A 23467-nucleotide genomic window follows, 5' to 3' on the forward strand; every position below is an offset into this window, starting at 1 on the left:
ATTGGTTTATGAAAAATTTTGTAATTTGCTTGTTACAAGCATTTTAATTAGTTTGAAAGACAAATCAAATGGCAATCATTGATAATATTCAATATGTTCTTCATAATAATCATATTATAAGCATGACAAATATTTTCTGTGAGTAAATTGATGTTTGTACTATTAATTTAGTTAAAACTTTTATTCTTTATTTTTCTCATTTTTTCATATCGTCCATATATATATCATCTCTTTATATTTATTATATTTATTTTATCATAAGTATTGCATAACATCTGGGGGAGACTGTTGGGTCAAATAAACGTACAATAGCAATCTTCGAGTGTTGGGCATTATTTTGTAGAAATATAATTTTGTCCAACATAATCGCCGCTTCCACCACTGAACTTGTATATATTCTTAAAATTTGAAAAAGACGCAATTTTGATTCAAAGTGTATGTGACTCTGATATATTTCCTGCAGTGTACAAGTAGATGGTATCTAAAATTATATATTTTATAAAATTCTGTATTAGAACGATAATGTGAAAATAACTTTAAGTATAATGAAAACCTGTTTATTATCTATTCCAATTTTAGATAAGGCCCATTTTGCATAATCTGCAAAATTATCCAATGGTCCACCACGACCAACTTTAGTATTATAATATCCTATTATAAATTACAAGAAAGATACATTATAAATCTCCTATAAAATGTGTGTATTTGTGTTTGACACTAACCCATAGAATGCAGAATAATTTGTAGCACAGCTCTATAAAATAATGAAGGAGAAAGATGTTTATGTCTACTCCTTTCAATGGATTGTTGAGCCAACATTTTAGCATTTTTAGAAAAAATCCAACGTCCACTCAATGATTCGTCTGCTAAATGATAACAACATGGAACTACAAAAAGCAAACGAATGTCTTTTGCATATAAAGAAGCTTTCATTATGGAATGCACAAGCATTCCACAAGTATGTAATCCTGTTAAAATTAGATTCCTATTTACACTCCAATCAGGATAATTCGTATTCACAATTTTGTTATAATCAGTTGTTTCATCTAGTTCTTGAACTACATATCGAGTCTAAAATAAAATAAAGACATTAAGTTTTTAAGATTTTTAAGTGGTAAATTGTGAAATTGAAGTTTTTACAAACCTTTGTTAGTGATTGCTTTCTTTTTCGAATTTTTTCTTGGCGATTTATTGCACCTTTATGACAAACTTGTGATGAATCAATTGCTAATACAGGAACGTCAAAGTGCTCCGATAAATATGTCGACAAGTATCCTTTTCCAGCTCCAGCATCTATTACTAAGCTGTGAGTGGAAAGTGCCATTTCAGCAATAATTTTTCCAAGAACGTCAATCTCGTACGACTTCTTGGTATTCATAAATTGAGACTTTGAATCAATAAATTTATTCTTAATCAATGGTTCTTTACTAGGAACCTGTGGTAATAACTTTAATAAATCATCTACGCATATTACAGCTGGACATGATTCTAAAGAAAGCGCTCTTGTTAATTGTATAAAACTGCTCAACTCGGGACTTGTATTACTTTCCATCCAAATATCGTCATTTATATTAATATTTTCGAGTTCTGATTTCAATTTCTCTGGTAAACATTTATCCCATAATTTTTCAGTAATAAAGTCAACCAAATGGCAATCTATTAGTTCTTGATAAATATTAATAAAATCCAACGTTTTTTCGAAATAATTGTTATATTCTGCCATTGTTGCTAAAATTCAAGTTTGTCTGCTTCGGGATATAGTGAATTAATTTTTGCTAATGAACAGAATTTGGCATATTTACATTTAATATCTTCTACAGCTTTTAGAATATCCAAATTATCATCTTGATGATCAGGAAAAGTACTGTGAATATCTTTCAAAAGCTTTTTGGCTATCGTTATGGTTTTTTCACAATCAGTGGCATTATTTTGTAGATAATGTTCCAAGACTCCACTGTAATATCCTAATTGGGCAGCGATTATACTAGCTCTATGATATCCAAGATGATATCCCTTTAATAGTTGCTCTTTACCACTTTCGTATCCTTTCTCGTAACCTGATTTTTGTGCAATTTCTTCCGCAAATAATAAATCTTCAAAAGCTTTATTTATATCCAAATCCTTTTCTTTCTGAGACATATTAACACTGAAAAGATATACATATAGATTACTTTTTATAATAAGATGATTTTTATTTATTTTTTTGTTGTCATTAATAGGCAAAGGGATAAAATAAAAATTATAAAAAAAAGTTATGTAAGTTATGATACTTATTACACAGATCAAATAATTATAGAGTAAATTATGTATGAATATATATATATATATATATGTTTGTGTGTGTGTGTGTGTGTATGTGTAAATTATGTAGAATTATACACTTACTATAATGCTGAGTAACATGCAGGAATATAAAGTAAATAAACAAAAAAATATATATGTATAATTGCATATGATTGACATGTAAATCAAAAATTGTTAATTTTTCTGATTTGAGAAAATATGACATATATAATTATACAGAATTTTGGGAAAATAATAAAACTTACATGGACCCTTTGTTTATTGTAAATTATTAATTTATAAATTCGAACAAATTTATTTATAAGATTTATTCGTGTTGCTTGCAATTTCTACACTTCAAATAAGAGAATGTACGTTCGTATATTGGAGAAAAAGAAAGCGCAGAATTCGAGAGCGTGGAAAATGTAAGTAAAATGAACAGATCTATATATATATATCCACATGTGACAAATGTGTGCATATATATATGTTAAGTAATTATGTACACATAAACTGAGCTTACAATATACTCGTACAAAAAAAGAACAACATGGGATCGAATTATTATTATGAAGATAGGTTATAACGTTTAGAATCGAATGTTTGTTATTCAACTTAATGTGATTTTCTCTGTCAGTTTCCACTTTTAGTAAGATTTGCGCATAAATGATGACAGACGAGCGGAATTTTCGTTCGTCATACTATGAAAAGGTACGTATTCGCATCATAAATCTGTATAATTTCTAAATTGAAGTAAAAAAACGTTACCACTTGTAAGAGAGTCCCACATATTATATTGCCATAATATTCGTTGAAGAGTATGTAAATATTATTTTTTCTAAATGACAGGTTGGCTTTCGTAGCGTCGAAGAGAAAAAGTCTCTGGAGATATTATTGAAAGAGCGCCCGTTTGACAAGACAAAACTGAAACAATTTTGTTTAAGGTTCACTGTACCTGCTATGTACAGGAACTTCTTGTGGAAGGTGTTGCTCGATGTTATACCTGTTTATGTAGATAGCCATGAATTTATAATGGCTCAACGTACGGCGGAATTTCAAGATTTACAGAGAGCATTAAAAATTGCAAAAATCATAGACGATTATACAAAACCCAATTTGGTATTTTTAGCAATGTGGTTGTTACGTACAAGAAGAGCAAAAGTTGATATAACTGCTCAGTTGGAATCACCATTACACAGGTTTATATACTGTATTTAATATTATGTGTATTACATATAAATGTATATTTTTACTTTAATTTAAGAGAATTGTTAAGAAGTGAAAGAGATTTATTAAGAATTTCAAGCAATTACAATTGTTTTTGGTTTAATATTTTTATAAGTGTTTTAAAAAATATTTTGATATATCTTATAAAGTTATACATACTTCATGTAATATTGACATTAGATTGTCAAATACTTTATTGGAATATTTTATACATTACAGAGCAATGAGTAAAATGGCAGAGACATTATGGCATGTGATCGATATTGAATCGGAACAAGAGAAATTAGTGGATATATATTGGATATTATCTGGACTCTTTATACAAGTTGAAAAGTTGCAAAAAGAAGTGACAAGATTACAAGAGTGTACATATTCTTTGTTGGAAAGAGAGGACATAGAATTACATAAGCATCTTGTTAAAATTGATGCCCTTTATAATCTTCCATACGATACATGGTTTTATTCCTGTTTTGCTGGTGTAATATGCAATGGATCTATTGCTAAGTACATATATGTATATGTATATGTATACCATAAATTATCACATTGTACAATTATCTGCAATTTCATTACTTATTTTAATATTGGCAATATAGCGCGCAATGTACTACAAAATACTTATTTATTATAGAATATGGGATAAAATAACAGTCGGCGCGTATCGAATTTTAGTGTTTGTCGCTGTGGTTACATTAACCACCTTAAGACGGCTACTCTTAAGATGTGAGAGTACAGATAATGTATTAGATACTATTAATAATGTAAGAATACAAAAAATTACAATATTATTTAATAAAACAGGAGATATATTTTCTTAAATTTCATGATTTTGTTTTAGATAACAGAAGAAACGTCAGAAATGATAGTCAATAAAGCAATTGAATCAATGCAACAAAGTGGAACAACACAACAAGTTGATATGTATTTTACAAAACACAGTTAATATCCTATGCCATAATAATATAAAAATATGTTGTGTGATTAATGTCATACATATGTTGTATACATAACACACACTTACTATCAATATCGGATTTGTTTCTTCCCTCCAAACGACATATGAATACAAAAAACGAAAATTTAGATGAATTTTATTATTCGACATTAAAATAAAATTTAACTTTGAAATTATATTATTTGAGGACAAGATTTTATTACACACAATGTCTTAAAGTTTTTCTACAATTCTCCAGTTTATGTTCAATTTATTATCAGTCGATTACTTTGTTTTAAAAATATGAGTTTTTAGATGATACCCTCCTTTATCTTAAAAATAATCATTTTTTATTAATGCATTCATCGTACATTATACATATACAATTACTTAACTCGTAATAGAGTCAAGAGACTTATTCTAAACTTTATTCATTCTTAACGTTATATAATCTTCCGACTTCTCTGCTTTGTATTTATAATACAATTGTATATATTTACTTCAGCATATAAGAGCGACTTTATATGTGTAATTCTAAGGAAACTGAAACTATAGAATTGTAGTTGCACTGTTCGCATCTGTTTACAATTTCTACCTCATTCTGTAATATTTTATTGACAATTCTAGAAAACGCATGTAATTTTGCATTTACATTTGATCATGAGAATCATACTTTTATCATATCGATGGAAACTTTAATTCTAGAAAATCTTTTTTTAAATCTAACACATGTATGCAATGTAACACATGTATATAAATGAGGAGTTAAAATTCAATATGTATCAATGAATACATATTTATTAAATTTTTATGCCACAAAATATCGTATTAATATCGTCCAATAAATATACACATATAATAAATATAATTGTTAACTAAATATATCTTGATATTTCCAAAAAATACATAATCTCGAAAGAGTGCAAATACATATCAAAATTTATAGAGAAAAAAAGAAAAAAATCGTTGAAGAATCTTAAAGAGGAGTACATTTTGCACATTATACATGGGCGTCTATAAAAATTTATTTTTCGATTAATTTGTGTTTGCAATTTGTATTGTTGAATTTAAACTAATTGATTTCAAAATCATAATAAATTTAAAATTAATTCAGTAATTAAAAAATTACTGTTATTTCTTATAGATTATTTTTAAATTCGATTTTTCATGTAAATATATTATTATTAAAATGATAATATAAATATTTAATTGCAACTTTAAATGATCTAAATTATAAATCAATGCCACTGTGATAAAATAGATATATTTTTCCTAAAAGATTTTGATATTTTTCTATAAAATAGAAGCAAAATATACAAAGCTCTATTCTATCATAAAATTTTTTTTCTTTTCATTTTATAACATCAATGACTCCGATTATAACACGCATAAATTTAAGAATACTATTGGTTTTCAATTAATAATACAATTTCATTAGTCATAATATTGACGTCTACCATTGCCTTTGAATGACAAACTATGTATAATCTGCTGCTATCATGTTGAGGCCTTTCGCGTTGTGTTCATAGTATCTATTAAAATAAATAGTTTGTGCAAAACGAGACGGATTATATGATTTACAGATATTAGTTAAATTATACTGGGTGATGTATGACAAGTAATAATCATATTGTGTTTGTATAAAAAGAAATACAATCTGCAAAATTTTAATCTTTTTCAATTATTCTGATGTATTGTGTGTAAAAATTATTTATAAGGAATGTGTAAAATCTATTCTTACTGCTGTATAAACATATATAGATGCAAAAGATACATTGTAATTTCCATCAAGTGCTATTAGCATATAATGTAAAAAGTGAAAACATAAATCAGAAATATAAGGGAAAAGGATACGACATCAAAGTAAAGAATCAATTATTATGTTATATAAGTCTAATAAAAAATACTGATTATAACTTTCATCGATGTGCCATTTTGTGCTATTGGCGAACTGCATAAACTAGGAGTCACTGATACTTTGCATAAAAGCGGTCATATCTGTCATTTAGTAGTCGGCGCAAGAATCTTGAAAAGGAAGAGCTAATTTAACACGCATTTCATAACATAATATGCTTGTAATACGATTATACTCGACTTTGAGATCAACCCACGTATCATTGCACAAGCACTGCTTGTGAGAAATTTGTCACAACCTAAACATTAAGTTCCATCAATAGTTCTAAAATCAATTTTATAGTTATTGCCTTAAACAAATAGTATAATACAATATAGACAATTCTATTACAATCTTCATTCGAGTCAGGTGCACTTTATAGAGCGACGACTTTTTTCGCTCGATTAAAAGCTCGAGTTTTATCGCTCAGCTATTAACATTTTCATCATATGGTATGACTTGCTTTACTTTTTTTCAATAGACACTATAGCGCGGCGGAATTACAATTGTCGACTAGTGGCGATAATGGACCGATCTTTCCTCTTCCACTTCCCGTTCGGTCTCCCTCGTACTGAACATCCAAAGATAAACCTAAAATTTAAAATACTTTAAGTTTACATTGTATAATACAGAAGAGTATTAAATTTTTGATATTTAAATTATACATGTAAAAATTTTCATGAGACACAAGAGATACTTCGCATATAAATCTCAATATATTATTTTTTAACTTATGTTTAATCGATAAAAATTGCATTTGCAATATAATTTTCGATGAATCCCATCACCATAAATATATTTGGCATATTTGACAACCTTTAACGTACATTTCTGATATGCGTATTTACCGGAGGGCCTCCGGGATGTGGATGGATGATGTAACGATCCTGTCGACATGGTATTTGATTCGGGAATAAACGCAGCTACTAACAGCGCGCAGATCACAAGTAATGCACCAAACACGAACGGCGGTCCTGGTACAAGCTGTAAATATAATTTAATCAATGTTATTATTCAAATAATATTTATATAAATATATTGAACTTTGTTTTATAATATAAATAAGTATAATACTACATTGCATATATATGACACACACGCACACATAGATATGAAAGACTCGTAAAAAAAAAAAACACGACTAAAAGAAACTATGCTTACCTGCATATATAATCCACATACCTGAGGCATTATATCAAGATGCGTGCTAGTTCCCGTCCTGTTGTTCTCATCCACAAATGATGGCTTCAAGGGAAGATTAGGCGTATCGTCGTTAAGATCAACGTGAAAAAGATAGAATATAACACCAAACATAGCAGGACCAAGTCCATTGCAGAGACCACGCATTCCTGTTACCATGCCTTGTACTAATCCTTGCTTATCAGCATCGGAATGCATGGATACGAACGCAGAAATTGCGGGATACGTTATGCTTGATACAGAGGCAAGTACTCCAGCAGCCCACATCATCCTTGAAATTAATATTCAATAAGCTATGACAAAATATGCTTATTTCGTATTCAATATATTTTAATGAAAGAGATGGAACAAAATAGTTCTGGTATAGTTTCCTAGTTTTTTTTTCTAGTATGTATATTGTGTACTAAAATTATTAAGATTTTGAAATATGAAAAATTACATTGCGAATCGCTCAACTACTTGATCAATTTATAAATATATTAATTATTATGTAATATATTATATTGCTAAATATAAACAAATATAATTACCATGTTTGCGAACCGAATCCGTACCACATGAGTTGTAACATCTCAAATAACAGACCAAGCATTATAGTATGTTTGCTACCAAGTGTTCTCATCAAGGGTCCTAATACAATCTGCGCTCCCACACTCAGGATGCCCACCACAGCAATAAATATAGCCACCATGAAACCGGAGAAGCCCATAGCCAATTTTAAATAAACAAATATACAACTATACTGTCCTGCTTCAGGAAGATAGCTCAGGAACACGGTAACACACAGCATTAGAATGGTATGGTCTTTTCCAACCTGTCAAACAAATATCTATATCCATCTATATTTATATACTTATCGTCTTATTGTATCATTTATAGCGTATGTTACAATCTTAAAAAAAATTATATACATTGCACAATGAATATATAATGTTGATAGATTTTATGAAAGATACAACATACATAATACATGCTTAATAAAGCTTTTACCTTTCCAAGAGCAGCAAATGGGTCAGCTTGCTCCCATGATATGGGTGCTGGTGGACGTGCTTTTTCAGGCAAACTTTCAGGTACAGCCACTAATATGAAAAACACATCCAAGACTGCAATAGCAGTTGCTAATGCTACGGCAAGATTTTCTCCATACGTTGTCATGGTATAAGCACCCAAAGCTGGACTTATTACCATACTTGCAGCAAAAGTTGCAGATACCTAAGAAACAAGCGAAAAAAGATACATATATAAAATTTATTTTATACATTAGATTACTAAATAGTATAATTTCTCAAATAATTTCTCTTATTACTACTTTTGATATAAAATTTTGACATTTAATATACATTACAACATTATATTGCAATCGTGCCTAATCGTGGTAAAAATAATGTATACATACCAAACCATACGCTAGCGATCTTTGATTTTCTTCTGTTACATCTGCGACATATGCAAATACCACTGAAAATGTGCAGGCAAATACGCCGCTAATGGAAATCATGGCAAAAAACCACCATGTATTAATGCTCATTAGAGGAATCGGTGCACATGTGAAGGCCACTGTGATAAGTAGAAAGAATTTTCGACCCCATACGTCGGACAGGGCACCGATCAGTGGCGCAGAGAGAAAAGATAAGATTCCTTTAATTCCCATTATCAAACCATTCATTAGGAACGTATGATCCGGAAATGTTTCATTCAATACCGAAATAATAGGCATGGTCAATAATCCCCATGCAAAGAATTCCAAGAATATTACAACTAATGCATGATACACGCTCGCCTCGCCCACACCAGAACTCTGAAAAATAAGAATACAATAGCGTATTACAAATAAATTATAAAATACCGCTTTTAATATAAGTATAGCAATTGTATAAGTTAAATTTGGATAAACGGAAATGATGGCCTTCCACATGTCATAAGCAACATTTATGATATCTTGGCGGCTGACCTTGAGATGTCTGTAGCACTGTTGAACAAACGTAAGAGGAGGTGTAAGTTTAGCTATAGCATGATCTTGACTATTATGTATCTCAGAACAGGACGGGCCCAAGCCCTCTGTTCCGCCGTTTGCCCCAGGGGGCATGACCCCTAAGAAATGTTACTATATATATTTCTTTTCATATTCACATTCTAATTGACGCTTTTGTCATTCTCCACTCATGTGTATGCGATAAAGAAATAGACAATCTTCTCTTAATGTAATATCAATGTACCGTTTCTGCATATCAGTTTTGTGCTAAATTTTTACTCGTCCTTCGATATTATTCTCAGTTTATTCGCTTCAATCGAGTTTATATGATTTTTCATAGCTTTTTTAATGTAACATCCAAAATATTGCACTGCAATCGAAATACAATATACTATATATGTACTTTACTATACTTTATTTTAATTATTTTACAAATAACTTCTTCAATTGTCCTGTTATTATTGTTACATTTACTGGCATATTACATTTGCATTACAAATGAGATCATTATAAAACTAAAACAGCATATATCTGTCTTTGTTATACATCTGTTTTTCATACATTGAAAAATCAATAATTGTCTATTTACATAAAACTTTGATTAATTATTTCTGTCATAAAACTGTCAGCTTTTTATATATATATATATATATATATATATATATATATATTATTTCTGCAATTATTATTTATATACACATTTTCAATTTTAATAAAAAATATTAATCGCAAGATGGATACGCAATAAGTCACTGTTGTCGTGTGTATATATATGTTCTTCTTGATTTTTAATTATATGTTTTAATTTTATGCGACATGTGAACTTTCCGACAATCAATTATCAATGTTTGAACTTTGTTATGGCAGTGCAAAGCTTACACTAACGTATTCTTCCGCTGCATCCTTGTAAAATCTGTACAGCATTAATCTCGATGTATACATTTTGCAGCAAGTATGTCAGAAATATCACTGGGATCATCTCTCTAATCATACAATATAGTCGACTTTGTAATATTTTCTATCATTTAGTATAAGTGCCAAATTAGTGAGCGTCATCGGGTTCTTGGCAAGTTAGGAAATTCATAGAGGGGAAGCGATTTACATAGCAAATTTATATAGTTGATACAAATTAGAGTCTAGTAGAGCTCGAAGCTAGGAATAGCGTTTTTCCCTCTAAAAAGACACGCATCGCGTCTTTTCTCTCTGTGACAGTTTTTCCCTCATGACAGAGAACAGAGATGCGTTAAACGAGCAGCATCCCTCTTCCGAGTCCATTAACGAGTGGATTCTCGCACGGCCTTGACTTGATCGTGCACAGTCGCGACCAGATGTGACGTCACAGGATTCCACGAACGCGAGAAATTTGGTTGACGATAGAGCGCCTAACGAAGCCGTCCACGTTTGTTCCTTTTTTTTTTCTCACGTTTCGCGCGACGATGTTCACGTTATACTTAACATCGAAGCATTATTTTCGATCAGGAGCGACTGGTCGTACGAGACGATCCGTGCCACGGATGAAACTTGGCTTCCTCTTTCTCTCGTATTTCTGTCTGTATCTTAAGATTACAGCCGTTTGTCGGCGGCTTGTCTGACGAGATCTCCGACAATCACATATTTCCAGCCACGATCCCTCGACGCGCTGTCAATCGTTCGCGCGACTCGCGTTCACATCGTTTGATAATTTATGCGAGAAATCAAACCTCCGCATTGCAACTGCTCCAACTGATCCCCCTTCCTTCCCCCGCCACATTCCCTCATCGTATCAGCGCCTCCCCCTCACGGCGGTTTTGCCTACAGCTCTTCGAGCTAACTCCCGACTCGGCCTAACCTAACAATGACCAACAGCTGGCGATCACTTGGCACAATCGAGTCCGCGATTCTCTTGGACGATATCGCGAGGAGAACTTTTCAAGCACGCGATACATTTTATAACAATATTACTGTCCGTAAAATTTTGATAAATTATCAGGATGATTGAGAAGATACATCGTGGAAAAATTGATCGATGCGCAAGACACTTGGCTGCTCTTGTATGGTGCCCCCCACACACACATATATGCGCGCGCGCACCTTCATATACAATAAATGGTAAAAAATAACATGTATATACATGTATGTGCATATATATATATATATATATGAGCATATATATATATACATATACATATATACATAAATACATATACTCTTTTCAATTTTACAAGTGTTTGTTGGAGTATAACTCGGCAAATCCAATTTAAAAATTATATGCTAAGAAGAAACAAATTGCATTCTTCCACTGGATAACAAAATGGAATTATAATATGTTTTATGATAAATGAAGTTTATTGAGCAATTAGCATTGATTATTGAACATGATATAAATAAACAGCTCGCTGAGCTAATAACTAATACTGACTGTAAAAATAAAGATTATAAATATTAAGATTGTAAAAATGTAAAATTTCATATATAAATATGTATAAAGGTATAAAGTATTATTTTAATCGCTTTGATTTTTATGCTCTGGAATCTCTTGCGAATAATAAGTATTTACAATAGAGTTTAGCAAACAATTAGCATTGATTATTGAACTTGATATAAATAACAGCTTGCTGAGCTAATAACTAATATTGACTGTAAAAATAAAGATTATAAATACTAAGATTGTAAAAATGAAATATTTCATATATAAATATATATAAAGATATAAAATATTATTTTAATCACTTTGATTTTTCTTATGCACTGGAATCTCTTGCAATTAATAAGTATTTACAAAAATGTACTATCAGCTGATAGCATATTATAGTAAATTATATAGTAATATTATAGTAAATATAATAAATTATGTAAATAAAATATGGTAAAAAGAAAACTTGTATGACCACTGGCCTCTATTCTGTATTTATATACTATATCTTGTTCTATAAAGCAGGAAAACATATGTGTAAAATTATATGTATGCAAATAAGATAAGAATTTAAGATACCTTAAATATACGCGAGTATTTGTTTTTGAACATAATTCACACGTATCCACGTTGACGAGATTCTGATATATAAAATCTTATCAAAGATAAATTTTTTCTACAGATATTAATATCTTTGTATCTCTATAACCTGTTGAAATATATTTGTGGACAAAGAATATATCAGTTGTAGTTTCTTCAACTACGTATCGTCTGACTAGATAAAAAGATATTTTCCCTCGAACATTTTTGTCGATTTACACAAGAGAGGTGTAAGTTCGCACACGATAAAAGTTTTTCGTTAATATCAATTATGCGTGTGCGATTCCACGTACGTGAGAATAATAAAGAGAGATAAGAATTTCGATAGATTCTTTCATCGTGATCTCACACATCAAAAGAGAGATGGCGAACGGTAGGCTAACACCCGCTTACTGCTACGAGGTTAGAGGGTAAGGAAGAGTCAAGAGGATGAGATGCATGAAAATTCATTAGTACCGTAATGACTCCATCCTTCATAATGGACTTTCGGCTTCGTATGATCATGCCCACGACCTTCTTAGAGACCTTGGCAGGCATATTCACGCACTGCGCGCACAAACTCTTTCGCTTCTTCAATTTCATGAATTCTTAGAATCTCGTCGACACGGTAGGAGGCATTTTTCCGCGACACCGCAATTTATCGCTTATCACGCGAGGAATTAATTTCAGCTCCGAACCTTTCTCATGACGGCATCTACAAATCTACATACATAACAGCGACGCGAATAACGTTAGAAGAGCACAAACGAACGTATTGTCCGCGTGTCCGCGAACTAACACAGACTGTTGTGAATAATCATGAACTATCGCGAGGTGATCAAACCGCGCGCACTCACATTTTATATCGAATGGGCCGGTTTCCATGGACGCGTCAGCGCGTCTTATCCGCGCATCTGTCATTGGTCGTTGTCCCTTTTCGCGATTCACACATGACAATGGGTCTGTTCGTTTTAGCTGCACTAGTGCAATTAGTTAGAGTGAAAGAAAGTATGTTTGTCTCTTTCTAACTTATTGCACTAGTGCAGCAGTGCAGCTGAAACGAATAGACCCAATATATTGGAGCGACACCATCGTTAAGTTTTATTCATTTTCGATAATTAAGGAAGACTCGACTGTTATTCTAAATCTAAATGGCTGCTTAGGCTCCTGAAGAGAATTCGTCTATACGTCAGCTGATGTAAACGGCGGGTGATCCTCTAGGGAAGATAAAGCATGAAAATACAGTCCGAGCAAAGAACACGCGAGCAACACGTCCGATCACATCAAAGGATGGCAACGAACTCGGACTCGATTGACAGATGTTCAAACCGTAAACTACGGTCCATATTCTGAATCCTTTTATCGATAAAAATGCCTCTAAAAGTAGCTCTAAAGTGGCGATTCTGATATAAATCACTTTTAGAGGCACTTTTATCGATAAAAGAGGATTCAGAATATGGACCTATATCTGCAGTTGAAGCACGCAATTTTGCCGCGGGTTTGCAACGAATGAAATCTCAGATTATGTATCGAAGATTGATCAGTCGGGACAAGGAAATCTTGACTCCTTTTGTTCCGATTAATCAGAAATTTTAATCTTTAATCTTGAATCTTCAATGCGGAATCCGACATAGGCTTTACGGGATCTTCTTCCAGACAGGATTACATTCCTTATCGTATCTTCTTATCGTAAATAGAAATTTCGTCCATTTGAATAAATAAGGCTGTCCAGGCACGCCGTTCTTTCGTGATAGGCGTAGGCTCCTTCCACTTTTGACAAAAGGAAATAAAATAAAACAGACATTCCCACGTCTATACGATTGGCTGCTTGCCACTCCTACAATTAGAAAAAAAGATACGGGGAATCTTCCTTACATAAAAAAAAACACACACACATACATAGACATGCAATGTCGCGTGTCGATTGGCCAGCGAGTGAACAATGTTCGAGATTTGAAAAATTCTCCATTCGATAGCCAATTGTGCGTACGTGTCTGCGTCTTCTCCGACAAACTCTCGTCGCGTTATCTCCTTTGTCGCATTACTAATCTCGTGACTGACTCCTTTACGAGCAGCCTATACATACGTATCCTACGTCCATGGCTTCGTCCCAGTCCTACTTTAGTCATTCGTTATCCGTGGACAAGAATACATGTTACCTAGCACCACGTGCGCACGAGGCTTTACGGGATACGTCTTCGGTCAGCATTCGCCGAGGTATGTATGTACAAACATACGTATTACGTCGCGATTAACGTACATGTATTATAAATATATATATATATATATATATATGTACACGTCGCGACATATGTATGTGTGCATATATACACGCGTTGCGCATAGCACCGTGAGAGTGCGTAGCGTTCAGTGAAAAAAATGGTAGTTATTTGGGTGTAGTCGGAGCGAATTTTCTGCGAACACGAATGTGAGTACATACCGGTCGGCTGGAGGAGCCGAGCGCCGTTTTAATCGACGATACGCGCGATTAATATGACCGGGTCGGAGATAACGAGAGCGGACGAACGACCCTCGTTCTTCTCCCCCCTGGAGAGCCCGAAGTATGTAGGTACCCGTGCTCTGGTGGTTCGTGCATCCTCTCGTGGTCCCCGCGCGACACATGCACGATGCGTGTCGCGCGGATCACGCCGAGATAATTTATCAGTCAAAAATAACGGTCCGCCGCGTGACATTCTCGACGGGATGTCGCGCGTCCTCGCTCTCTCCGCGCGAGAATCGCGCTCGCGAAACGTGTCCCGACGAGCGATATTTTTGGGATAGATGTCACATCGCGTCTCTCTCTCGCTCCTGTTCTCCTTCCTCGCGATGCTCTGTGTGTGCGTGCGCGCGCGGATGTGTGCGTGCGTTTATTCGATTTGCAACGTTTCCGTGTGTGCGTGCGTGTGCATACGGACACACGCGAGATCTCCCGTCCCGACATGATACGACGAGTCGCATACGCGGCTTCTCGCTCGTGTCACAGCGGTACGCACCCTTTAAACCGACGTCGGTGAGACCGCGGGTAACGTGTGTATGCGTGCGAGATACTTGGTGTTTGTCGTAAATGTTGCATCGAGACCCGTCCGTATACGTATATCGTTACGTTTCTCACACGAGTGGCGTTAGCCCACGATGATGCTCGACAACATATTCCGCGGCTTTAACGGCATATGAGTGTCTTCGTATTCTTGTACGTTCACACACGTACGTGCTCTCTTCGCGATCGAGATATTTGTATCTTCGTCGATTAATGCGTCGGCAGTTTGAAAACAAATTCGATTAACGTCCCGTTGAGGATTCGTGCATCGATTGTATGTATTACTCTTGATTTTATTCCGACAGATTTTCACTCGCGATTCGTATTTCGATACATATATCGTAAGACAGAGAATTAAAATTGCTCCCATATAAGTTACACAGCACACACATGCACTCCTACGTAGTTTAATATGATGTATTTTATTGACGCATGCAAAGTATAGACGAATCTCTACAATTAAGGCAATGGAATTTGTTAACGCACACGATGTCAAATGGTATAGTTTATTGTTTCATTAAGAAATAACAATTAAGAAATATGTCAAAATTCTGTGCAAATTTATCTTAGATGATATTAATATTAGCTCAAGTTTTACACAGCAGATGTTTCTGATATTTTTAGGGAAATAATATTACGTCTGTTACACTTTCTAATTAATTTTATTTTAACATATTTTCCCTGATAATCCTCTTTCGCAAAAAAGAGTAATTAAAGTATAGTAAAAGATCAATTTCATGAAATATATATGCTAGGGAAAAATATTTTGAGCAAACATATTAATTTAGCTTGGAATTTCTTCATGCAATAATATACATTACATTAAATTGTGTTCTGATTGCAGATTCTTTTAATTCTTTGGGCACTAGAAATTTATTAACTGGTTTAGCAGTTGGTATGGCAAAATATACAGCCTAAACCCAAATTATCACGGATATGGATATTTTTAATCTAATAACAAAGACTACTCATTAAAAAGTAATTTTGGTCAGAAAAGTTTTAATTTCATCATCCGGAGAAGAGAATGATAATGTGACTTTTATTAACTTTACATCGGAGCAAATTGGATAAGAAGAAGCGCAACAAATAGGTGAAGTAATTTTGTGAAGTAAAGTTTTAAATAAAGTTGGTTATGTGCAATGCCGAGATGCTACAATGATAGCAAGACAGTGAGTTCAGTGAACAGCAATCATAAGCATAGTACAGACGATATTGTATTAACGCAATCGCATGCTTTCCCGATTGGAAGTCATTTGGAAATAGAAGAAGACCCACCTGTAGTTGAAAGATCTCACAGGCGACTTCGGTGTGATTTAAGTCCTGTTCCAACAAGCACAAATTCTAATTTCAACATAAAGCTTCTTGGTTTAAAGGTGAGACTTTAAGATTACATACTTATGATAACATTCTTATGATTACTAAGATTACATTCTTATGATAAATTTTTATATATTATATATAGAATATAATGTATTCTTTTATATATTTTATATATTTATATATTGTATATAATGTATTTTTTTATATCTTATATATAATGTATTCTTTTTTGCAATTTTATATTTTGCTAAATTATATATACTAATCTTAAATATATAATATATTATGCTATGATAAATCTCATTATACGTTTAAAGTAGATTTTTTATCATTCTAAATAATAGATTTTAAAAATTTGTAACATTAAAATATTAGAAATATAGTTTTAATATTTGTTTCAATTTTGTCTTTTTATTTTTCTCGTATTATTTTAGGGTGACAAGAATACTCGTCAGGATCATCAGGTGAGCACTGGATCTGGGGGGCACAGAGACAGAGATAGAGATATTAAAAAGAGAGCAGCTATAGGCAATACAGTGCGTGGATTTCTCTCATCTGGCCACAGCAGGCAGGACAGGTATAATGATGTCTGTATCAAAAATCATGCTTCTTACATTGTCATTTGTTATACTCTATTATTAAGTTATAAAGTATTCTTTATTATTATTTATTATTTTTTTTATGACAAATTTTGTTTCGATATCTTACAATATTTTGCTTTGTATATAAAATCCATTATTAAAATCCATTATATATTTATGTCATTTTGTTAATACAATAGATTCTCGATAATCTAGGAAATAATTGAAGTAAAAATTTCGATGTAAATGCAAAATTTAGATTGAATTTTCTCTCTTAGCAGCAATTTTATAAACTTTTAGCGATACATATATATATCAGATATATCAGGTTATTTCATATTCAAATTATATAAAAATTTCTAGGTTTCAATGTTGTGTTAATGAACTGTCGAACGCACTTTCCAAACGGAGTTTTCTCAATTCTTGAATTATGGACAGTCTTCTCTCAACTATAAATCTCGAAATTTTTTGACTAAGCCTAATCTTTCTCCTTTTGTTATTGAAGGTGAAAACTTATTTTCTAAAAAGTCTGAATAGTTATCAAGGTCAAACATTTAGAAAGATGAACCATAATATATCTCTCTTTATGCTTTAAAAATTTTTCAAACCATTAGTCTAATCTGCTACCATTAGTAATGAAGAGTATACCATAAAGCTTTTCATTTGCAGCCATTGTAAGTTATTTCCTACAAAACAAAATTATGTATTATTTTTATATTTAAATTATTTTTTAAAATTTAGTAGGAATATGATAAAATCTTAACGGAAAAAGAAAACAAGAAAATTTTTGTATTATATTTATTTATAGGAACTTGATATATTTAGAAAAAATTTACTCTTTGGAATATAATAGAAGAGCAAGTGAAAATATTGATATGACAAGCACAGATGTCTAATTATTATTAAAATTAAAGGAGATAATTATATATATAATTCTGTCTCTGCAATATATTAATTCTAATATTCAGATAATCGAGGATGTATTTAAACTAATTATACTTACACAATAAGCCTGTTATGCACTAATATCACTTAGTATAAAAATAAAAGCTTTTGCAAATAACACCAGTTACACAATATAAAAATATATATATATATATATATATATATATATATATTTATATGTAGAAATAGAAATATATAGTATATATGTATACATTTAGCAGACTTTGAGAAATAACAGATTAATAATAAAATATTCTTCAATATCTTACAATTATGTTCTTATAAGTTTTCAATACATATTTCAGATGTAAAAGTTATAGATTGTTAAATTACTTGGGATGCTGTTCTTTTAAGAATTTTATGTATGATTTATCTTTATGCTCTTTTTTTTATATGCAAATATCTTGCTTTTTATTAAATTTTATAAAAATAATATTTCATTTGTTAAAGAAATTACTTTTATTGATTGTTAATGTAATAAAAATTTAAAAAAGTTTAACATTTTTTGAATTAAATATATGTTGTGTATTTTCACTTAAGATTCTTATTTAAGTAAAAAGTGAAAATCAAGAATTCACTTAATATTATATGACTTGTGAGAAATGATATAATTTTGTATTACATTAATGTAAAATATGATTTATGTATAAAATTTCAGGTATGAGACAAATAGGCAACGTTCTTCAGGCGGAACTGGCGGTGGTCTGTCTAGTTTATGTCCTAAGTTGGTGGCCAGTGGAAGTAGTAGCAGTCAAAGTAGTGGCATCAGTTTGGCAGTGGGCCACTTAGCCTCTCAGGAAACTGGAGGCACTTGCACAGTTGTTACAACTCAAAAGATTCACAGTCACGCACATAATCATAGACGCCAAAGAAAATTATCTATTGTCACACAGGCAGGTCCTAGTGCCAACATTACTGGTGATAGGAAGGTTAGTTGGATTATTTATTAATTAATTGAACAAACATGTATAAACATGTACATATACAAAATGTAAACATTTCTAGTAAATATGTCACATACTTCAAATTATCATATATGATTTAGAATATTATTATGATGTAATGTCACTTTGTTTTACATAGGTGTTAAGTCGTTCTGCTAGCATCTCCAAAAAGCAAGTACGAACACAGAGACATGAACAGAATGCTGATTCTTTATCTTTAACTAGTAATGGTCTTGCGACTAATTCACCATCTTCCAAAAAGAAAATATTATCTGTTCTGCATATATCCGATAGGTCATCTGTCCAAAGTGTCAATTCATTATCCTTAGATCATGAAAATGATCGTAGTTTTAGTGATGCTGAAGAAGCAATTGCAGCAGTTGAAAATGCGGCACAAGGTAAAAAAAAATTTGATCTCACTTTTTTCAAGTTTAAAATTTATATAATATAAAATCACATGTGAGGCATAAGAGAAGAATGTTACAATCTTATTGAATTATATATACATGATATAGTTCTATACCTTCTACACCAATTAATAAAGTAAAGGTGGCAAATATCAGTAAAAATGATGAGGCAAACGTGAAACGTAATATTTTTACAGAATGTAACAACCTATCAGAAAATGCTACAGATGTACAACACATGACTTCAAATGAATTTGAACAAGAAGCTGCTATATCAATAAAATCACCTACGGTATCTAAGTCACATGGAATTAATCAGGAAAGTATTACAAATAATAAGCAAAAATTGTCAAACTCCTCAAGTAATGCTAAATTGAATAGTATTAGCGATCAAAAAGTTTTGAAGCATAAAAATACAAATTCTAGAGAGAAAATGAAGCATCATACTAGTAAAAATATTGAAGCGGTTAATGTAGAAAAGGAATTAGATGATACGATATCAATAGACACAGAGAATTCCACAGATAGTAATAGCAAGGATAAACGAACGAAAAGTGGAAAATCTATGGAATATACAGATAGTGGGGATGATGGTACAGATAAAGAAATCACGGACACTTCAAAGACTGTAAGCGGCGATAAAAAAGAGATGGAAGATAATGCTGGTTTAAATGAGGAAATAATTAAGAGTTCGAGATTTGTAACGTCAAAGGTGGAAGAGATAACGGAAGCGGATAACAAGACGGCGGATGTAGAAAAGGTAGAAGAGGAGGAACGAGTAACGATATACGATGATGACGGTACGAGTATCAGCGATATAGTAGCGGCACAGGCGCTTCACGAATCGTTAAGTAAATTGGGCAAAGTTCCACCGTTAGACACTGAGATGGAAGAGACGCAGAATACAGATATGCGAGACGAAAAAGCAAATATGAGACAGCATCCTGAGAAGGATATAGTTACGCAGGAGGAAACGGTGGAAGGCTTTATCGGCCCGTTGCTCGATGAAAATTTTAAAGCGGATGAGAAATTATCGCAAAAGACAATGGCGATGGAGGAGGTGCAAAATTTATTAATGAAAGTTAAAGTGCAAACCGTGGAGGACGACGACGACGAAGAGAAGGCTGTAGGTATTTCGCCCGATGGAAGATTCTTGAAATTTGAAGAGGAAATCGGTCGCGGTAGTTTTAAGACTGTTTATCGTGGTTTAGATACTCAAACGGGCGTAGCTGTAGCTTGGTGCGAATTGCAGGTTAGTGCAGTAACATATATTATAGAGATAAATAATTGTGTATATAACATTATTTTACTTCACTTGCTATTAATTTAAAAAATTAAATATATATGTTATTTATTATAAAAAATTTCATATATAATTTAAGAGAAAATATTTTTTATTTTTTATAGGAGAAAAAATTGAATAAAACGGAGAGATTGCGATTTAGAGAAGAAGCTGAAATGTTAAAGGGACTGCAACATCCAAATATTGTAAGATTTTATGACTATTGGGAAGTTACACTTACTCGTAGAAAATACATTGTACTAGTCACTGAACTTATGACATCGGGAACATTGAAAACGTAAGTTTTTTAATTTATAAAATATTATTGCAAGATACACTTTATTGATTTTTTGTATGTTATATATAATAGGTATCTGAGGAGATTTAAAAAAATCAATCCCAAAGTGGTAAAATCTTGGTGTCGGCAAATTTTAAAGGGTTTGAGCTTTCTTCATTCTAGATCACCACCCATTATTCATCGTGATTTAAAATGCGATAATATTTTCATCACTGGTACAACGGGAAGTGTAAAAATTGGTGATTTAGGTCTTGCGACATTGAAAAATCGCAGTTTCGCAAAAAGTGTTATTGGAACGCCAGAATTTATGGCACCTGAAATGTATGAGGAACATTACGACGAGTCGGTCGACGTTTACGCTTTTGGAATGTGTATGCTCGAAATGGCTACTAGCGAATATCCATATTCTGAGTGTACAGGACCAGCACAAATATACAAACGTGTAGTATCGGTAAGAATATGCCTGTATATGTTTGTTATTTTTTAGTGTGTAATTGGTCGTGGTAGTTTCAAGACAATTTCAGTAATTTGTAATAATTATATATTTGAGTGTGTGTGTGTGTTAGAAAGATTAATTTTTTTTTAAATTCTAAATATAATAATCTAGTGCACAACAAAAGATTAATGTAACATATTTTTCTTAAAATAACAATTTTTATTTATGTATATTATACAATAAACAATTTTTACTTTTGTTATATAGGGTGTGAAACCACAGAGCTATGATAAAGTTGAAAACCCAGAAGTACGCGATATTATAGAAATGTGTATACGTTTGAAGAAGGAGGAACGACCTCTCGTTAAGGATTTACTCAATCATGAATTCTTTGCTGATGATGTCGGCTTGAAATTGGAAATGGTGTCGCGAGATTCAGCAGTCGCGGATACTGAATTGTCGCGTGTCGAATTTAGATTGCGCGTGTTAGATCCTAAGAAACGCAGTAACAAGCACAAAGAGAACGAAGCGATACAATTTGACTTTGATATACAGGCTGATAACGCGGAGGAGGTAGCGTTAGAAATGGCAAAATCCAGTCTCATATTGGAAGAAGATGCTAAAGCGGTAGCCAAGATGTTAAAATCACAGATTACAACCCTGTTGAGAGAAAGGGAGGAACGTAAAGCCAAAGAGGAAAAAGAACGCTTGGATAGAGAAACAGCTACAGATATTGCAACTAATGCTGCTGCAAACTCTGAAAATTTGTTACAGCAACAATTGTTGCTCCAACAAATTCAATTGCAACAACAACAACAGCAGCAACAAATTCAATCTAATATCGGTATGCAAATGCAAAATCAAGTTCCGATGCAATTACAACAAACTCAAATGCCTATTCAACAGCAGCAATTACAATCGACTGCTCAACAAGCTCAACAGCATAATTTACAACCGCAACAGGTTCAATTGGTCCAACAGCAACCGATAATACAACAGCAAACGTCGGTTGTGCAACCTCAACAAGCACAGCAAATACAATATCAGCAGCAAATACAACAGCAATATCAACAACAGCAACCATATGCTCAGCATGTTCCACAAAATTTGAACACAAATTCTTCGCAATGCTCGACTCCGCAAAACGTTCAGGGCCAACCTCAATTTCCTCAAGTATCGCAGCAAATGCAGCAGCAACAACAACAGCAGCATGTGCATCAACAACAGCAATACATACAATTGAATCAAATGAATGTTCCACAACAAATCCCTCATCAGATGCAGCAAATGCAACCCCAAATACAAATGATATCGCAACAACAACACATGCATCAGCAACTTCAATCGCAACAACAGCAATACGCGACGCAACCGCAAATCCAGCACGTTCAACAACTGCATCAACATTCCGTTGGTTCACAGACCGTTCAGAATCAACAATATTATCAACAGAACGCTACTGGTACTGCTTCGGGATACGTATCAGCAGGTTCTTTGTATCAGCAGGCCATGCCACAACAAATATTTCACACATATACGACATCTAATCCTTCCGGTCACGTCGAGATTTTATCGTCCACTCAAACAGCGACGCAAATTTATTCTCACGCCAGTCTACCCGGGAATGCGGTGCCCGCAGCAACGTCTCAATCGCAATATATGCAATCGGCGGGACAGGTCCAGGCGTCCATGCCGTCAGGAATGAATGTCAATAGTTCATCTGCTGTGACTCACAT

The 23467-nt window shown here is 32.7% G+C and overlaps 5 protein-coding genes across 18 annotated transcripts in view; 2 read left to right on the forward strand and 3 right to left on the reverse strand.

Annotated features, from left to right (window-relative positions):
* Nucleotides 1-134: 134 nt before the first annotated feature.
* Nucleotides 135-1747, reverse strand: LOC105254080 (methyltransferase-like protein 25). The gene is made up of 4 exons (XM_025408788.1): nt 1145-1747; nt 723-1071; nt 554-651; nt 135-481 (listed from the first exon to the last, which is right to left on the reverse strand). The coding sequence occupies exons 1-4, from the start codon at nt 1721-1723 to the stop codon at nt 248-250; spliced, it is 1260 nt and encodes a 419-aa protein (XP_025264573.1). The 5' UTR covers nt 1724-1747; the 3' UTR covers nt 135-247.
* Nucleotides 1698-3173, reverse strand: LOC112637977. 3 transcript variants are annotated; one of them, XM_025408804.1, is made up of 2 exons: nt 3052-3173; nt 1698-2146 (listed from the first exon to the last, which is right to left on the reverse strand). In XM_025408804.1, the coding sequence occupies exon 2, from the start codon at nt 2137-2139 to the stop codon at nt 1729-1731; it is 411 nt and encodes a 136-aa protein (XP_025264589.1). In that variant the 5' UTR covers nt 2140-2146; nt 3052-3173; the 3' UTR covers nt 1698-1728. The 3 variants fall into 3 exon arrangements, with proteins under 3 accessions (XP_025264589.1, XP_025264592.1, XP_025264595.1); XM_025408807.1 differs by lacking the exon at nt 3052-3173 and adding an exon at nt 2550-2719; XM_025408810.1 differs by lacking the exon at nt 3052-3173 and adding an exon at nt 2386-2395.
* LOC105254078 (TBC1 domain family member 7) lies at nt 2648-4537 on the forward strand. Of its 2 annotated transcripts, XM_011262555.3 has the most exons (6): nt 2648-2708; nt 2921-2994; nt 3133-3482; nt 3730-4014; nt 4142-4271; nt 4349-4537. In XM_011262555.3, exons 2-6 carry the CDS (start codon nt 2950-2952, stop codon nt 4451-4453), a joined length of 915 nt encoding a protein of 304 aa, XP_011260857.1. In that variant the 5' UTR covers nt 2648-2708; nt 2921-2949; the 3' UTR covers nt 4454-4537. The 2 variants fall into 2 exon arrangements, with proteins under 2 accessions (XP_011260857.1, XP_019883934.1); XM_020028375.2 differs by lacking the exon at nt 2648-2708 and having other exon boundaries at nt 2859-2994; nt 3228-3482.
* A 1187-nt stretch (nt 4538-5724) lies between these two features.
* Nucleotides 5725-13285, reverse strand: LOC105254081 (hippocampus abundant transcript 1 protein). Of its 4 annotated transcripts, none has more exons than XM_020028372.2 (7): nt 9490-9624; nt 8935-9336; nt 8529-8750; nt 8069-8352; nt 7521-7809; nt 7187-7322; nt 5725-6929 (listed from the first exon to the last, which is right to left on the reverse strand). In XM_020028372.2, the coding sequence occupies exons 1-7, from the start codon at nt 9622-9624 to the stop codon at nt 6823-6825; spliced, it is 1575 nt and encodes a 524-aa protein (XP_019883931.1). In that variant the 3' UTR covers nt 5725-6822. The 4 variants fall into 4 exon arrangements, with proteins under 4 accessions (XP_019883931.1, XP_019883930.1, XP_011260866.1 ...); XM_020028371.2 differs by having other exon boundaries at nt 5727-6929; nt 7166-7322; nt 9490-9909; XM_011262564.3 differs by lacking the exon at nt 9490-9624 and adding an exon at nt 10390-11025 and having other exon boundaries at nt 5728-6929; nt 7166-7322.
* A 1247-nt stretch (nt 13286-14532) lies between these two features.
* Nucleotides 14533-23467, forward strand: part of LOC105254082 (serine/threonine-protein kinase WNK1) — a 19234-nt gene continuing 10299 nt past the window's right edge. For 2 of the 8 annotated variants that reach the window (XM_011262566.3, XM_011262570.3), the window contains exons 1-9: nt 15096-16017; nt 16363-16891; nt 17273-17415; nt 19023-19293; nt 19448-19706; nt 19913-20967; nt 21123-21295; nt 21368-21746; nt 21999-23467. The exon at nt 21999-23467 is cut by the window's right edge and continues 405 nt beyond it. In XM_011262566.3, coding sequence (XP_011260868.1) covers nt 16658-16891; nt 17273-17415; nt 19023-19293; nt 19448-19706; nt 19913-20967; nt 21123-21295; nt 21368-21746; nt 21999-23467 — 3983 coding nt within the window. In that variant the 5' untranslated portion in view covers nt 15096-16017; nt 16363-16657. Of the gene's footprint in view, nt 14699-14832; nt 14910-15093; nt 16018-16362; nt 16892-17272; nt 17426-19022; nt 19294-19447; nt 19707-19912; nt 20968-21122; nt 21296-21367; nt 21747-21998 lie in introns of those variants that run through there. The other 6 variants (XM_020028369.2, XM_011262569.3, XM_011262572.3 and 3 more) reach the window with 6 other exon arrangements.

This window comes from Camponotus floridanus, unplaced genomic scaffold (assembly GCF_003227725.1).
Source record: "Camponotus floridanus strain SB8 unplaced genomic scaffold, Cflo_v7.5 scaffold1, whole genome shotgun sequence".
NCBI lineage: Eukaryota > Metazoa > Arthropoda > Insecta > Hymenoptera > Formicidae > Camponotus > Camponotus floridanus.

Bases quoted from the DNA above. Each gene is read 5' to 3' on its own strand.
- LOC105254080 (XM_025408788.1), bottom strand. From the start codon at position 1,723: ATGGCAGAATATAACAATTATTTCGAAAAAACGTTGGATTTTATTAAT. The intron at 1,072-1,144 runs GTTTGTAAAAAC...ATTTTATTTTAG, and splicing joins GAAAGCAATCACTAACAAAG to ACTCGATATGTAGTTCAAGA. The intron at 482-553 runs GTTTTCATTATA...ATATAATTTTAG, and splicing joins TTGGAATAGATAATAAACAG to ATACCATCTACTTGTACACT.
- LOC112637977 (XM_025408804.1), bottom strand. From the start codon at position 2,139: ATGTCTCAGAAAGAAAAGGATTTGGATATAAATAAAGCTTTTGAAGAT.
- LOC105254078 (XM_011262555.3), top strand. From the start codon at position 2,950: ATGATGACAGACGAGCGGAATTTTCGTTCGTCATACTATGAAAAG. The intron at 2,995-3,132 runs GTACGTATTCGC...TCTAAATGACAG, and splicing joins GTTCGTCATACTATGAAAAG to GTTGGCTTTCGTAGCGTCGA. The intron at 3,483-3,729 runs GTTTATATACTG...TATACATTACAG, and splicing joins TTGGAATCACCATTACACAG to AGCAATGAGTAAAATGGCAG.
- LOC105254081 (XM_020028371.2), bottom strand. From the start codon at position 9,624: ATGCCCCCTGGGGCAAACGGCGGAACAGAGGGCTTGGGCCCGTCCTGT. The intron at 8,751-8,934 runs GTATGTATACAT...CTTGTTTCTTAG, and splicing joins GATCGCTAGCGTATGGTTTG to GTATCTGCAACTTTTGCTGC. The intron at 8,353-8,528 runs GTAAAAGCTTTA...TTTGTTTGACAG, and splicing joins CATTTGCTGCTCTTGGAAAG to GTTGGAAAAGACCATACCAT.